The 17,226-nt window shown below is 46.8% G+C and overlaps 1 protein-coding gene across 3 annotated transcripts in view; it reads right to left on the reverse strand.

The window, feature by feature from the left end:
* Positions 1-17,226, reverse strand: part of ATAD2 (ATPase family AAA domain containing 2) — a 393,801-nt gene that overhangs the window by 316,746 nt on the left and 59,829 nt on the right. For all 3 annotated transcript variants that reach the window (XM_030218745.1, XM_030218753.1, XM_030218736.1), the window contains exon 4: positions 16,393-16,558. In XM_030218745.1, the coding sequence (XP_030074605.1) occupies positions 16,393-16,558 (166 nt within the window). The remainder of the gene's footprint in view (positions 1-16,392; positions 16,559-17,226) is intronic.

Here is a 17,226-nt window from a genome sequence, read left to right on the forward strand (position 1 = left end):
ACCAACTTCGGCAGGAACTTAGGGTGCATGCAGAGGACTACTCTGTTGTGATGAAACTTAGTATAAGGTGCATCCACTACTAAGGCCTGAAGCTCACTGACCCTACGAGCTGAAGTAACAGCCACCAGAAAATGACCTTCCAAAGTACCTCAGATGGCAGGAATTCAGTGGCTCAAAAGGAGCTTTCATCACTTGGATGAGAACGACGTTGAGATCCCATGACCTTGGTGGAGGTTGACAGGAGGCTGACAAAAGCAAACCCCTCATAAAGCGAACTAAAGGCTGTTCAGAGATAGGCTTACCTTCCACATGCTGATGACACGCACTAATTGCACTAAGGTGAACACTTACGGAGTTGGTCTTGTGACAGACTCCAATGTGTAGAAGATATTCAAGCAGGATATGTAGGACAAGAATATGATCTAGGGCCTTGCTGTCACACCAGATTGCAAACCTCCTCCTCCACTTGAAAGAGTACCACCTCTTAGTGGAATCTTTCCTGGAAGCAAGACATGGGAGACACCTTCCGAAAGACCTAAGGAAGAGAATTCTAGGCTCTCAACATCCAGGCTGTAGAGCCAGAGACTGGAGGTTGGGATGTAGAAGCTATCCCTCGTTCTGTGTGACGAGGGTTGAGAAACACTCAAATCTCCATGGCTCCTCGGAGGACAATTCCAAGAAGAAGAGGGAACCAAATCTGACACAGCCAATAGGGCGCAATCAGGCTCATGGTTCCGTGGTCTTCCATGAGTTTCCCCAATGTAGGAGAAAGGCATCAGTCTGTCGTGGGCCTGAAGACTGGAACAGAACTGAGGGACCTTGCGATTGATTTGAATTGCAAAAAGATCCACCAGGGGTAACCCACACTCAGAGCTTGCGAGCTATGCCCATATCAGCGATCACTCGTGAGGTTGCATTACCCTGTTCAGCCAGTCAGCCAGACTGCTGTTTACGCCTGCCAGATAAGTGGCATGGAGAACATTCCATGGTGGCGCACCCAAAGCCACATCTGGACAGCCGTCTGACACAGAGGGTGAGATCTGGTGCCCCCCCCTGCTTGCTGGTGTAGTACATTGCAACTTGATTATCTGTTTGAATTAAGATAATTTGGTTAGACAGCCAATCTCTGAAGGCCTTTAGTGCATTCCAGATCGCTTGGCGTTCCAGGAGGTTGATCTGAAGACCTGTTTCCTGGGGAGACAAGGCTCCTGAGTGTGAAGTCCATCTAAATGAGTCCCCCCACTCCAGGAGAGATTGCATCCGTCAGCACTTTCTGCGGCTGATGAATTTGGAATGTTTGTCCCATGGTCAAATTGGATCGAATTGTATCGAATTGTCCACCACTGAAGAGAGTTCCAGAAGTAGGTGGACACTTGGAGGACATCTAGATTCCCTGCAGCTTGATACCACTGAGAAGCTAGGGTCCATTGAGCTGATCTCATATGCAGATATGCCACGGGCGTAACATGAACTGTAGAGGCCATGTGCCTCGAGTCAATATCTACCGAGATGTGACTTGCTGAGACGCCCGAACCGCAGACACCAGGGACAGAAGGGTGTCTGCCCATGCCTCGAGGAGATAGGCCTGAACTGTTCTCGTGTCCAGCAGTGCTCCAATGAACTCCAATTTTTGAACAAGAGTGAGATAGAACTTGGTGTAGTTCATTACAAACCCTAGTAGTTCCAGCACCTGAATAATCATCCACATGGACTCCCGAGAACCATCCTCCGAGGTGCTCTTTACCAGCCAATCGTCAAGATAAGAAAAACACATACACTTCCAGTCTGCGTAGCAATGCTGCAAATACTGCTAATCATTTTGTGAATACCCTGGGAGTTGACACTAGGCCAAATGGCAGTATGCGGTACTGAAAGTGCTGCGTTCCCAGCCATAATCGAACACACTTCCTGTGAGCTGGAAATATCGGGATGTGTGTGTAAGCATCCTTTAAGTCCAAAGAGCATAGCCAATCGTTTTCCTGAATCATGGGAAGAAAGGTGCCCAGGGAAACCATTCTGAACTTTTTTCTTAGACTAGGAATTTGTTCAGGGCCCTTAGGTCTAGGATGGGACGCATCCCCCGTTTTCTTCTGCACAAGGAGTACATGGAATAGACTCCCAGCCCTTCTTCCCCTGGTGGAACGGGTTCAACCGCTTGGGCCTTTAGAAGGGCAGAGTGTTCCTTTGCAAGTTTTAACCTGTGCTGAGAGTTGTATGAATGAGCTCCCGGTGGAGAACTTGGAGGTTTGGATTCCAGATTGAGGGTGTATCCTAACCACACTATTTGAAGAACCCACTGGTCAGAGATTATGAGAGACCTACTTTGGTGAAAAAACATTAACCTCTCCCCAACCGGCAAGCCGCCCTGTATGGACATATTGTGGGGCACAAAAGAAGGGAGAACTGCAGAGAAGGCCTAAGGATGGTCGCAGATAAAAAGCAAAAAAAAAAAAAAAACTTAAACGTGGGCCAAAAAACAAACTAAAAAAAACTGGGGGGGGGGGAGGGGAATATATATATATATATATATATTTTTTTTTTTTTAACAAACTGAAAGAATAAGAATAACTAAGAGGAAGGCAAAAAAGCCAAAAACATGTACAACAAGGCTCTTGAGGGGAAAAGGAGGAGCAGCAGTGGAACCTGCCTCTCCTGATGCGGAAAAAGAACTGAGGAGCGTGGTTGTGCAACGGGTAGGAAGGCACTTTGATCATGTGTGGGGCGGCACTGCACACACACCAGAAGGCACTAGCAAAAAAAATTCTTCATTTTGCTATGCATTATGCCGATTCCCAGGCCAACACGGTTCGTCAACCCATCTGTGAGAATAATGCAGTCTGCTTGTCCTCGGAGAATATCTGATCATTCCATGGTATGGGTCGATCTGGAATCTGCTTCATCCTTTCACACGACCTCGGGATGGCAGTTTCCCCGTTTATTTAGCCAAGACCAAAAATTTTCAAGCATATCTGTTTTCTAAATGGGAGAAGTTCTTAAATCATAACCAGGGACATGTCAAGCAGCCAGCTGCTATGGTGCACAGCAAAAACTGTGTTATGAGGAGATTATCATTGCCTATACAGCAGCACAATGTAAGAAAGTAGAAGTAGGCATTCAACACCTGTAATGGGCACTACAGTGGGCAAAAAGGGCCCATCTTCACAGCCCTATGGCAACCACTAAGGAAACCTCTTTCAGTGCAGGTAGCTCTAAATACACTCATTCATGAGCAGATACAAAGAAGTATCATATACCAGAAGTACAAGTTTCCGGGGATGGTACTTAAAAGCGATGAGGGCACTACCACCAAAAGCACACTCAATGGGGGATGGTCTCCGGTGATAAACAGAGGGGCAAGGCAAGGTTGTTCCTTATCTCCTTTATTATTTGATCTTTCTTTAGAACTTCTCAAAGATTTTGAATACCTCACCAGATATTTTGGGAGTACATATTAGTGGAAATCCAATTAAAGCCATGGCCCATGAAGATGAAATCATGGTGGTTCTGGCTTCGCCATTACCCCCTCTGATGTCGCTTGTTAATCACTTTGGTGTACTGTCAGGATTCACAATTAAACTATAGCAAGTCTAGAGCTGTGCCACTATATCCATTGATCAAACAGAGGTAGAAGGGGAGAGTTCCCTTTTCTTTGGGAGGACTTTGCATTGCTTTACTTAGGGGTTCTTATACCAGTCGATGTGTCAGCTTTGTACCAGATTAGTGTGGCCTCCTTAAAATTAAATTAACTTTGTGGCAGGCTTATCCGCTGTCGCTGTGGGGCCATATTCACTTATTCAATATGCTTCTAGCCCCAAGTGGCTTTATGTTTTTCAGCAATTGCTATTGTTTTTGAGTAAAGAGGAACACCTCCTAAATAAACTCTTGCAGCAATACCTCTGGAAAGGCAAGAGACTAGATTAAGGACACGGAACATTTTTCCATTACTATGGTAGAGACTTCTTTTATCCCAGGAGTGCATTTTAGTCACATCCTTCTCAACAGTGGGTTGCCACCTAATCTGCTGTCTGCTTATTCAATGCTTAAGATCTTGAGAGCAGTGTGGAACTGGGTGTGCAGGCAATCACACTTATCTAAAGTAACACCATATTTGTCTTTGAAAGATAACCGGCCTTTCCCCCGGTGTAGGGTAATAATATATTTGCCAGATGGGCTACCAATGGATTTCAGTATTTGGTACAAGCCGTTAATGAAGGGAAAATTAGGTTCTTACCGTGATAATTTTCTTTCCTTTAGTCACAGCAGATGCCGCCATTACAGATGGGTTGTGTCCATCAACCAGCAAAGGGAGATAGAGAGCACCACTGCCTCTCCTTCAGTAATTGAAGCTTCCAAAGCAGTATGGCAAACCGCAATGGGAATAACATGAGCTTTCCTCACAGCGAACGATGGCCCTACAACAAAGGGCATTAACTCAGAATGGAGGGAATGAAACATCCTCCCGGAGGGAATAAACTCATCCTCCAAAACATGAAACTAGAGGGAATTAAGTCATCCTCCTTTAATTGAACAAGAATCCTGAAGACTGTTTTCCGACTTTCTCCCAAGGACGGAATCTCCAGGAAACATGAACAGAACCTGAAATAGATTTACAGCAGATAGCAATCAGACAGGGAGGGATCATGGCTGCATCTGCTATGACTAAAGGAAAGAAAATTATCACGTTAAGAACCTAATTTTCCCTTCCTTGTCATCAAGCAGATGCAGCCATTACAGATGGGATGTATCAAAGCAATCCCTAGATAGGGAGGGAACAAGCCACACCACGCACCAGCCCTTGCGCTCCAAAATGTGCGTCCCTCCTGGCAGCCACATCCAGCCTGTAATGTCGGGCAAAAGAGAGCTTAGAAGCCCATGTTGCTGCACTACAAATCTCTTGAAGAGAGAGTGCTCCAGTTTCAGCCCAAGAAGAGGAAATTCCTCTAGTGAATGCGCCTTAAAGGCATCAGGCGGAGGCCGGCCGGCAAGCAAATAAGCTGAAAAGATAGATTCTTTAAGCCAGCGGGCAAAAGTGGCTTTAGACGCTGGAGACCCTCTGCGAGGCCCTGATAGCAAAACAAACAGATGATCAGAGGTCCTGAAAGAGTTAGTAACTCGCAGATAGTGCAGCAGAGTCCTGCGCACATCCAACAGGTGCAATTGCCCAAAAGAGTCTGGAAACTCCTCCTCTACAAAGGAGGGTAAGAAAATAGGTTGGTTTAGGTGAAACGCTGAAACCACCTTAGGCAAGAAGAAAGGCACGGTCCGAACCGTGACCCCGGACTCCGAAAACTGCAGAAAAGGGTCTCTACAGGACAGCGCCTGGAGCTCTGACACCCGTCTCGCCGAAGTAATGGCCACTAAAAAGACGGCCTTCAGTGTCAAATCTTTCTCTGAAGCACGCCAAAGTGGTTCAAAAGGGAGCACCCCGAAGGGCTTTCAGCACTAGCCCCAGGTTCCATGCTGGACAAGGTGCACGCACGGGAGGACAGAGCCGAAGCACCCCTCTAAGAAACCGTGCCACATCTGGATGAGCAGCTAAAGACATGCCTTGAACCTTGCCACGCAGGGAGGCCAACGCTGCCACTTGCACCCGCAGGGAATTATAGGCCAAGCCTTTTTGTACACCATCCTGCAAAAAGTCCAGATTCGGCGAGACAGGAGCCCGCAGGGGTGTGATCTCTTTAGAAGCACACCAGACTTCAAACTGGTGCCAAATCCTGGCATAAACCACGGAAGTGGAACGCTTGCGGGCTTGCAGGAGAGTGGTAATTACTTTATTGGAATAGCTTTTGTCTCTCAATTGCGCCCTCTCAATCGCCAGGCCATAAGACCAAATCGGCCGGCGTCCTCCATGGTCACCGGACCCTGTGACAACAGGTTGGGAACAAGAGGTAACTGAAGGGGATCCTCTACGAGCATCTGTCGGAGGTCCGCATACCAAGGCCTCCTAGGCGACGAGAACCACTTCTCCTGGATGCAGCCGAATCCGCAGGAGCACTCGCCCTATCAAGGGCCATGGAGGGAACACATACAGTAGGCCCGGAGGCCAGGGTTGAGACAAGGCATTCAACCCCGCCAAGCGAGGATCTCTCCGTCTGCTGAAGAAGCACGGGACTTTGGCATTGGTGCTTGTCGCCATTAGATCCATCACGGGCTTGCCCCACTTGGCACATATCTGCAGGAATACTTTGTCTACAAGTTCCTACTCCGCTGGATCGATCTGATGCCTGCTTAGATAATCGGCTTACACGTTGCTCTGACCTGCAATGTGAGCTGCTGACAGAAACTGTAGATGCAGCTCGGCCCAGTGGCAAATTTGTTCGGCCTGCGCGGCTAGAGCTCTGCACTGAGTGCCACCTTGTCGATATATGTAGGCCACTGCTGTCGTGTTGTCCGACATCACTCTGACAGCCAATCCTTCCAGGGTCACTTGAAAGGCCAGAAGCGCCTGAAACACCGCTTTCAACTCTAGGCAGTTGATGGACCACTCCGACTCCTCGGGTGTCCATAGACCCTGGGCATGATTCCCCTTGCAATGTGCGCCCCAGCCTTTCAGGCTGGCATCTGTCACCACTAGGCACCAATCGGGGAGCGCCAGCGTCATTCCTCGCCGCAGCATGCTGTCTGAGAGCCACCACTCCATGCTGAGTCGGGCCGCAGGGAGCCAAGAGAGTCTGCATTGATAATCCTGAGATACTGGAGACCATCTTTGGAGTAGAGCATACTGTAGGAGGTCTCAGGTGCGCTCTCGCCCAGGGCACCAGTTCCATGGTGGCCGTCATCGATCCAAGCAGCTGGACAATGTTTTACAGAAGAGTGCTTGAATTCAGTTCAAAGCTAAGTCTTTTTTTGCTGATTTGAGTTTGGCCTGATACTTAAAAAACTATTGCTGTTAGTCAAACTATTGCTGTTAGTTAGTATAATTTTGGTTGAGGCTTGTAAATATATAGCCCTGTGGCGACAGAGTTTTTTTGCCCAATGATAGAAACGCTGTGTGAGTTATAAATTGAATTACATATAACCATGCACTAAACCGTAGGCATTTTTGCCAGCGGTTTCTGAGGGCTTTTTCTCTGTTTTACCAATACAACACTAATAATTTCAGGCTGTAGCTTTCATATGGTATTGACAGCTGGACAATGTCCCAAGCTCGCGGGTGGGGCATCCTCAGGAGCAGACTGACCCGATTCTGAAGCATGCACCGCCTTTGCTTGCTTGTGTCGAACCTGGCCCCCAAATATTCTAGAGACTGCGAGGAGGTCAGGTGACTTTTGGCCAAATTGACGACCCAGCCCAGAGATTGAAGTACTGAGACCACTCTGGCTGTGACATGCTGAACCCGAATACAACTCTCACCTTAGAAAGGCAGCTACTACCACCATAACCTTCGAAAAGGTGCGGGGAGCTGTGGCGAGGCCAAAAGGCAAGGCCCGGTACTGGAAATGCTTTCCCATCACCGCAAACCTCAGAAACATCTGGTGCGGGGGCCAAATTGGAATGTGCAAGTAAGCTTCTTTCAGGTCCAGAGACGTGAGAAACTCTCCTGGCTGTACCACCGCAATGACGGAACGCAGGGTTTCCATGTGAAAATGCCACACTCTCAGGGACTTGTTTAATTCAAGTCCAGAATAGGGCGAAAAGACCCTCCTTTTCGCGGCACCACAAAGTAGATGGAGTAGCGGCCGCAGCCGTGTTCGGCAGGAGGTACCGGGGACACGGCCCCTATCTAAATCAGACCTTGCAAAGTCTCCTCTACCGCCGCCCGTTTGGCGGCAGAACCGCATTAGGACTCCACAAAAACGTCTTACAGGGGCGTGGAATTCTATTCTGTAACCGTCTCTGATCAGGTCCAAGACCCACTGATCTGAGGAAATGTTGGCCCACTCCTCGGCAAAGAGGGAAAGACGTCCTCCGATGACAGGACTCGAGGAGAGGGCCGGCGCACCATCATTGAGAGGGTCGCCCCTGAACTCCAGGCCTTGAGCCAGCGGCTGTGGAACGTTTGTCCGAGCAAAAGGAGTTTCTCTGCTGAAAACGGGCACGAGAAGTGAACCCAGCAGAACACCCCAGGCGGTACCTTCGAGCTTTACGGAAGCGAGGTCTGTAAGAGGAGTGGACCGCCGCACCCTTAGAGGAAGGCCGAGGCCTATCTTCGGGCAAGCGCTGGGGTTTAGCCTCACCCAGGCCCTTCACAATTTTCTCCAACTCCTCACCAAACAGGAGAAGGCCTTGAAAGGGCAGCTTCACCAACCTTTGCTTAGAGGCCATGTCCGCCGCCCAATGCCGTAGCCAAAGAAGACGGCGAGCCGCCACTGCTACTGCCATGTGTTTAGCCAAAGCTCTGACAATATCATAAAGGGCGTCAGCAAGAAAGGACAAGGCCGACTCCATCCGTGGTGCCACATCTGAAAAGGGCTCCGCTCGATAACCAGGCTGTTGCACTGCCTGTTGCAACCAAGCCAGGCAGGCTCTGGCAGCATAACAACTGCATGCAGACGCCCGAATAGTGAGACCTGCAAGTTCAAATGACCGTTTTTAAGTGCTGATTCCAGTCTACGGTCTTGAATATCCTTCAGGGCAACACCTCCTTCAACAGGGAGGGTAGTTCTCTGTCACAGCTGTGACTAGGGCATCCACTTTAGGCATAGCAAAACGAGCCATATGCTCCTCACTCAGAGGGTATAATTGCCCCATAGCCCTGAAAACTTTCAACGGTCCCTCGGGGTCAGCCCATTGAGCCAAAATAAGCTCTTGGATGGAGTCATGCAAAGGAAAGGCTCGAGCAGACTTTTTGGTACTAGCCATCCTAGGATTCACAGAGGAGACTGAGCCACTGTCAGGGTCCTCAATAGAGAGAGCCTGCAGGGTATCAGAATTAAGCGCTGGCAGCTCATTACGGTGGAAAATCCTCACCGTGGAGGGATCGTCTAAATCCTGAGTCACTTCTGCACCAGACTCTGGCTCCTCAGACCATGAAGGCCTGCCAGAGTCCTCCGAATCCTCACAGCCCGACCACTGGGGGGGGGGGGGGGGGAATGGAGGTACAGCACTCTCTGAAGGGGAATGAGCCCTTCTGCGCTTCATATTCTGCCAATTGTCAGGGAATAACGCCTCAGAGGGCATACCCAGGCTAGAATCCATCGGGCGGGGGGGGGGGGGGGGGGCATTAGATGAGGCCCCTGCAGGGCTTTGTGGGAGAGCTCTTTTAAGCATGTATGCTTTATGCATTAATAAGACAAAATCAGGGGAGAAAAGCTCAGCCTGGGTACCCGGATCTCTGCCTAGGTTAGTAGCTCTCATATCAGCCTCACTCCGAGGCCTCCCCCGGGCTCAGGACTCTCCGTCTCAGTGGAGGTCGCGCCATGTGGTAAATTCAAAATGGCGTCCGCTGCCAGCTCAGAGCGCGAAGAATCGTCGCTCGCCATGCTCGGGCCGGCTCTAACGTCTGTACAGCACGATTTACAGAGCCCCGCTGGTGATCTGCGCTTGCCACACTTGGAACAGCGCTTTACATTCTCTGCAGCCATCGCCGAAAACGGCGGTAAAATTCAAAATGGTGGTTCGCGCCAAAAATCGCCCACGATCGCGGGCCCACCCCAGAGGAGTTAGAAAACACTCTTACCTCACTGGACCGAGTATCACAGCTCCGGTCCCATAGAAAAAGGCAAGGAAAAAACCTCTGTTCCTTTTTTTTTTTAACGCTGTGAGGAAAGCAGAGGTAAATAGAACTCCGGAGGCTCATGAGTGGGAAAGGTAGGGAAAGGGCGAACCTATGTGCCTGCATCCACTGTTGGTGGGGAAGGACAGGGAAAGCTAAGCAATGTGTCCACATCCACGGAGGTATGGGTAAGTCAGGGAAAGGGCGAACCTATGTGCCTTTAAAGTGAAGCTTCTATAGCCTCCAACACCCCGGCTAACAACTGGCAAGCCAGGAGCCACCTCCAGGCAGATTTTTGATGGAGCGCGAAGATGCTACAACCACTCTGCTAGGGGAGATAGAGATTACTGAAGGAGAGGCAGTGGAGCAAGCTGGTATGAGGCACTGAAAAAAGTGTGCTCTCTATCTCCCTCTGCTGGTTGATGGACACAACCCATCTGTAATGGCTGCATCTGCTTGAAGACAAGGAAGAGGGGCGATTAAAATCTTTCAGCCTTGTGCAACAGGAATATCAAATGCAGCCTGCACATCATTTTGCTCATCTCCAGCTTCTCCATTATGTGGAGTCCTTACTTTGGACTGATTTGACGGAAGATATGATGGAGATGCTGGGGGAGACATACTTTCTTGGATTCCAAAAGCATGTGCCCTTAACCTTTCACTACCAATATTTAAAGGATACAACCCCTGATCTGGATTATGCAGCCCTAGCAAAGCGGTGGTCAGTGGATTTACAATGCAAGTTGACTGTGGAACTACTTCAATCTTATGTAGGTTGCTTGCACACATTGAACATATCTATGCTCCAATGAGAGCTAGTGTACAAATTTACCTTGAGACTCCACATATCTCCTTCCCTATCATGCATATAAAGCTACAATAAGCAGAACAGCGGATTGCGCTAAGTGCGGAGGCTCTCCGGAAACCTTAAGCCACATGTTTTGGCACTGCCCAGTCACAGCCAGTTCTTGGAGTAAGATCTTGCAGGCTGTGGAGTCATATTGAAGATGTACAGTGGCGCAGGAACCGCAAATTTTGTTTGGATGTTATACCTATTCATTACTTAGTCCACTGGGTCTTAAACAATTTATACAAGTAGTGATATTTGGGCTTAAAGCTATTCAACATTGGCGGACGCTTCTGTTGGTACAACTGTGCTTAGAAAGACAAAATTAAAAACCTCTGGATGGCAGCCCAGGGTGCAAATTTCGAGAGACTTGGGAACCCATTTGGATGACTTTATCCCCAGTGACCTGCAGTTATTTGTTAAAACTTTTGAATCTGTGATACTAGGTCTCAGCTGTTGGAATGAGCCAGAGGTTGGATTGGTGTTATAAATTTAGTTCCACTCACCTGTTATGACTGCGGCTGATCCTGCACTTTGTATATATAGGCATAGACAGACACCATATGAAAAATGCTAGTACCAGTAAAGATGTCACACCTGTGGGGCAGCACTTTACAAAACCAGAACACTATACCAGTGATTTCATGGTAAGAATCCTAAAAGGGAACTTAAAACCTTTGAAGTCAGAATGATTAAATATTTTGACACCTACCAGACAGGACTTAAGATCTGGGTTTTCTAGCCCATTATAAACCATAAAATTGTACTGCTTTGACACCCTCCTGTCTCCATGCATATCTCTCTGTCTCTCACCTACCCACCCCCATCCTGTTAGACTCACTGAAATGCTTTGACAGACTTTGAACCATTTTTCAGAATGGATTGAAAAGCCAGTAGAGCCTTTTTGACTGCTCTGAGCTTCTAACTGCTATTAGCCAAAGAGTATCTTCAGACCATGAATTAACAGATCTGGCATCTGTTACAACAACTATCTAAAGGAGGAGCACCTAAAGAAGTCCCTTGGAGAAGATTTTTTTTTTTTTTAAGTATGAATCCATGCTGCTCTTTGCTTTAGGAGTCCAAAAGAGGAGACTATCATAATTCTGAGAAATGGAAGTTCAGCAGGATAACAGCAACTGCTAAGTGAGCTTTGGCCAAGGGAACCACATCAGTTGTTGCTACCATGGTTCCCTGAACGTGTGCATAATCCCATGTTTGAGGATTTGGAGTTTGTAACAAGAGGCAAATCTGTTTCTGAATTTTGTCCCTTCTGTGACTTAGCAAAAAAAAGAAACTTACCCCTGTGACGTGTTGAAGCAAACTACGAAGTATTCTAGAGTGAGTAGAAATCAAGTGGATCTTGGGAAGATTAATTACCCAATCCAGATGGTGGTAGCTTGGCGACTCTCCTGAATGGAGGCGGCCCTGATAAACCAGTTGCCCAGATAGACTCTGATTCTCTCTTTTCTTAGAAGTGCCACCACCACGACTTTGGAGAAGGTTTTGAGAGCTGTAAATAGTGAAACGGCATTGCTCAGAACAGAAAGTGTTCCTGAGAACTGGGACTTTTTCTCGTTCAAGGTTAAGCATGGGGACTAAGATAAAAACTGCGATTTGAGATGAGAACTCATTTGTAACATTCTCAGATAATTTCAAGAACCCACTGGTCTGATAATCTTGGCCCACTCTTCATAAAACGAGTGGTGCAGAACCCTATCATTGTAAGAGACAAGAAGCACTGCAGGATCTAGAGGATCACTTGACTGTTTTGGCTGATACCTGGGTCTCAAATGAATTAGAGCAACCAGGTCTGCACTGCTTTGAGTACTTAAGGCACAAGGAAGCCTGATTTGATCTCAAGGAGCTTTTAGGTTTTCTCCTCAGGTAATTGCTGTGTGTCTTGGAATCTCTTAAATCCTTGATTACGTCTCCAAATCTTCTACAAAATTGGAGCTTCCTTCAAAAGGGCAACTTGGTTAAGACACTGCTTGGAAGCAGCATCCACTGCCCAGTGGCACAGCCATAACAGAGTCTAGCTGTGACTGCTAAGGCCATTTGCTTGGCAGAAGACCTGATAAGATCATACAAACCAGCTAGATAAGGTAAGTGTTTCCATATCAGAGAATGCAAAGGAAGCCTGAACATCTGTTCCTCTGATCCTATTCCCATCCATCTAAAACACTACCTCTCCTACTGTCATCCCTTTTATCTGTCAAATCCTCAATCTTTCACTGTCCACCGTGACTGTTCCTGATGCCTTCAAACATGCCGTAGTCACACCACTCCTTAAAAAAAAACCTTCATTGGACCCTACCTGTCCTTCCAACTATTGCCCCATCTCCCTCCTCCCTTTCCTATCCAAGATACTTGAACGTGCTGTTCACCACCGTTGCCTTGACTTTCATCTCAAGCTATTCTTGATCCATTTCAATCTGGCTTTCGCCCCCTTCATTCAACTGAAACAGCGCTTGCTAAAGTCTCCAATGATCTGTTCCTGGCCAGATCCAAAGGTCTCTATTCTATCCTCATCCTTCTCGATCTATCTGCTGCTTTTGACACTGTTGATCACAGCCTACTCCTTGATATGCTGTCCTCACTTGGATTTCAGGGCTCTGTTCTTTCCTGGTTTTCTTATCTCTCCCAGCGTACCTTTAGTGTATACTCTAGTGGATCCTCCTCTACTTCTATCCCACTATCACTTGGTGTACCTCAGGGATCTGTCCTGGGACCTCTTCTTTTCTCCATCTATACTTCTTCCCTTGGTACTCTGATCTCATCCCATGGTTTTCAGTATCTTTACGCTGATGACTCCCAGATCTACCTCGCCACACCAGAAATCTCAGCCGAAATCCAGGCCAAAGTATCAGCCTGCCTGTCTGACATTGCTGCCTGGATGTCTCAGCGCCATCTGAAACTAAATATGACCAAGACTGAGCTTCTTTTTCCCCATAAACCAACCTCTCCTCCTCCCCATTCGCTATTTCTGTGGATAACACGCTCATCCTTCCTGTCTCATCAGCTCGTAACCTTGGGGTCATCTTCGACTCCTTCTTCTCTGCACATATTCAGCAGACTGCTAAAACCTGTCGTTTCTCTCTATATTATCACCAAAATTTGCCCTTTCCTTTCTGAGCACACTATCAGAACCCTCATCCACACTCTTAAAACCTCTTGCTTAGACTATTGCAACTTGCTTCTCACAGGTCTCCCACTTAGCCATCTCTTTCCTCTTCAATCTGTTCAAAATTCTGCTGCACGACTAATATTCCGTCAGTGTCATTATGCTCATATTAGCCCTCTCCTCAAGTCACTGCACTGGCTTCCTATCCGTTTCCGCATACAGTTCAAACTCCTCTCATTGACCTATAAGTGCATTCACTCTGCAGCTCCTCAGTACCTCTCCACTCTCATCTCTCCCTACATTCCTTCCTGGGAACTCCGTTCACTGGGTAAATCTCTCACCTGCACCCTTCTCCTCCACTGCTAACTCCAGACTCCGTTCCTTTTATTTTGCTGCACCATATGCCTGGAATAGACTTCCTGAGCTGGTACGTCAAGCTCCATCTCTGGCCGTCTTCAAATCTAAGCTAAAAGCCCACCTTTTTGATGCTGCTTTTAACTCCTAACCCTTATTCACTTGTTCAGAACCCTTATTTTATCATCCTGACTTTAATATTCCCTTATCTCTTGTTTGTCCCGTTTGTCCTAATTAGATTGTAAGCTCTGTCGAGCAAGGACTGTCTCTTCATGTTCAAGTCTAGCGCTTTAGAAATAAGTAGTAGTAAAATCAGTGAGACAATGCATGCGCCACTTACTGCACCCAGCTGAAGGAAGCTCTTGCTGCATAAGAACTGCAAACTGCCACTTGAATAAAGCCAAATCTTCAAGAAAGCTTGAAGGAGATTAACATCCTATCCTGAAAATCTTTAAGCTACACCATCCTCCACAGGAAGGGTAGTTTTTTTTGGTCACTGCAGCTACTAAAGCATCCACACTCATGCTGAGAAATGGGATATAGGCGAGACACAGCCCACTGCCACCCTCAGGCTGGCATCCAGAGAACCACTGGGCCAAAATTAACGTTGGCATAGCCTCATGAACTGGAAAATTTTGGGGAGACTTTCATGCTAGCTATCTTAGGATTAGAGGAAGAGGAAGCCTGAGAGTCAGGAGAAGAAATATTGAGAACTTCCAGAGCTTTAATGAAGGAAGGCAATTTCTCCCTTTGAAATACAGAAACAGCTGTAGGATCATCAGCTTCATCATTTCAAATTTCACCTTCCTCTAGACCTTCAGGTAAAATGGAATGTAGTGAAGTCGTAGAAATCCTCCCCCCCACCCCTCCAAGGGGGATAAGAGATGGAAGATACAGAATCTCTCAGAAATAGGGTCCATGTGTCTCCTTCTTGAAGGAGAGGAACTGCAGAGGCCTAGACTCAGACTCTGTGAGAACACTTCATTAAATATGCCCGATGCAGAAGAATAAACTCTTCCTGAGAAGTGTTAAACCCTGAAATTAGAGCACAAGCTGATCCAGACTGTGACCCTGAAGAAGAGCTGGCTGTAAATTCAAAAAGGAGCACTCATCCACTGGAGCAGAGTCATGGGCTGGCGGTGAAGGGGAAGAGCCGGAAAGAAGCCCAAGAAAAGTGCATCGAAGATTCTCCCATTGGAGCAGACTATGTGGGTGCTCGAGCACCCCCAATATTAAGAAAATTCCTTGGATGTGTCCAGGGAAGGGTTATTTCCATTGGACTTAGCACCCCCAATAATTATGAAAAGTTGGCTCCTATGGATTCTCCCATATGGGAACCTAATGGCCCTGCTACCACAGACACCGATGTAGACAGGGCCTAGGACGAGAAACAGGTTGCACACTGTCCCAACGCTGTTCCTCATGCCCCACAGCAAGAGCAGTGTTTTATAGCCTCTGCCACCATGAAAAAAACAAAGCGAAAGTGCAACCATGAAGTGAAACCCAACAGTTAATAAAAACTTAAAGATGCACTTACCCAAGTTGTGAAGTTCATTCTGCTTGTCAGTTTCTCTACATAGGTTCTGAAAACCTGACTATGTTAAGTAGTAGTAGTAGACTATGGGAGTAATGTAGGAGTAACCCCCTCCAATAAAAGACAGTAGAATTTCTGCTCATCCCCTCTTTATTTAAACTCTTGAGAGGAAGGAGAATGAGGAAGCAGCCGGGGGGAGTGGAAGGGGGGGGGGGGAGAATCTGGCACCACTAGATATACCCATAGGATAGGAACCAAAATCAGCCTAAAACGCCCCAAACTCAGCCAGAAAACCCAGAACAGGAGCAATAGTAGAAGATGAGACCAGGAGCGTAAAACAATGTCCACTGCCTGAAGACAGAGGACAACAAACTAAACTGTCGTAGGATGGAAAGTTCCCTGGTCCATTAGTATTTATCTCCACCGGCTGGTAGATGGTCATAATCCACAAGTTTCCGGATTTATCTAATACTAATAAGAAAATATATATAAAAGTCAGAGAATTATAAATCTGGACTAGCACTTCAGTTTCATCAGGAAAATGCTATTCATTAGTTACATAAATGCCACCAACTTGTATGCAAATGAGAATTAAGTTGTTTCATATCAACACAAAAGTGACAAAATGTGCTTTCAGGCATAAACTGTTCTCTCTTCCAAGTAGCCTGGTATTATAACCATTGGATTCCAAATGTTAAAGCAAGTTCAACCATAACGGACATTAGCCTTTCAAATAGTTGACTATTAGCAAGAACTTAATGAATAGTTAGAAAAAGATAGGACAACCCAAAGGGCATGCAGGGTCTGTTATATCCAGCAAACACTTCGAAACTAAACGTTAAGTAAACTTGCAACTTCTGCCTAATCTAAGAACTTACTTGGTTATGAGTTTATCAAACAAAACAGACTGATTGGTGGTACTATATCGACTCCTCCTGATTCTGCAGCTACGGCGCACTTCAACATTCCTGCTTTCTGTATGCGGATTCATAGTTTTTTCTGCATTTCTTGTTCTCAAGGGTCTGGTAACAGGAGTTACTACATCTGCAAAAGAAATTCTCCATATCAGATCAGTTTCTGAGAACAGTCAAAACAGGACATGCATTAATATAAACACCATTTAGGACAGGGATAGTATTACTTAGGGTTACAATATTAGATCTTGACTGCAACGATAGATCTGGAGGGCAGCTCCTGTTCGGGAGTGGGTACAGCACTACATAATAATTATTTTAAATTTTATCACACATACCATCACTATTATCTACTCTGTCCATTCAGTTTTGTTAATTTGGGAGCAGAGAAAGCAAGGATGAGGTATGGATAGTTATTGAAACTCAGTGTACTGCAGGAAATCTCAGGTACTTCCCTCTGGAGTTCAGAGTATCATGAGAGGCATGTCTATGAGAAAAGGTGAAATTAGATCTTACCTGCTAATTTTCTTTCCTCTAGACCCTCCAGACCGGTCAAGACGCGTGGGTTATGTCCTCCTACCAGCAGAGGGAGACTGAGAAACACTGAGCTTTTGAATACTGTATATATAACCTGTGCAGTACATCCACTAGCCAGTATAACCCTGACAAAGCAGAGAAAACAAAAACACCAACTACAACTAACAACCCTGTACGTGGTCATTGCCAACTGGACACTTTCTTCATATCTTTCATTGTGCCCTTTTTATTGTGTGTGCTTCCACAGGTGGACTCTCAAAC

Source organism: Microcaecilia unicolor, chromosome 1 (assembly GCF_901765095.1).
Source record: "Microcaecilia unicolor chromosome 1, aMicUni1.1, whole genome shotgun sequence".
NCBI lineage: Eukaryota > Metazoa > Chordata > Amphibia > Gymnophiona > Siphonopidae > Microcaecilia > Microcaecilia unicolor.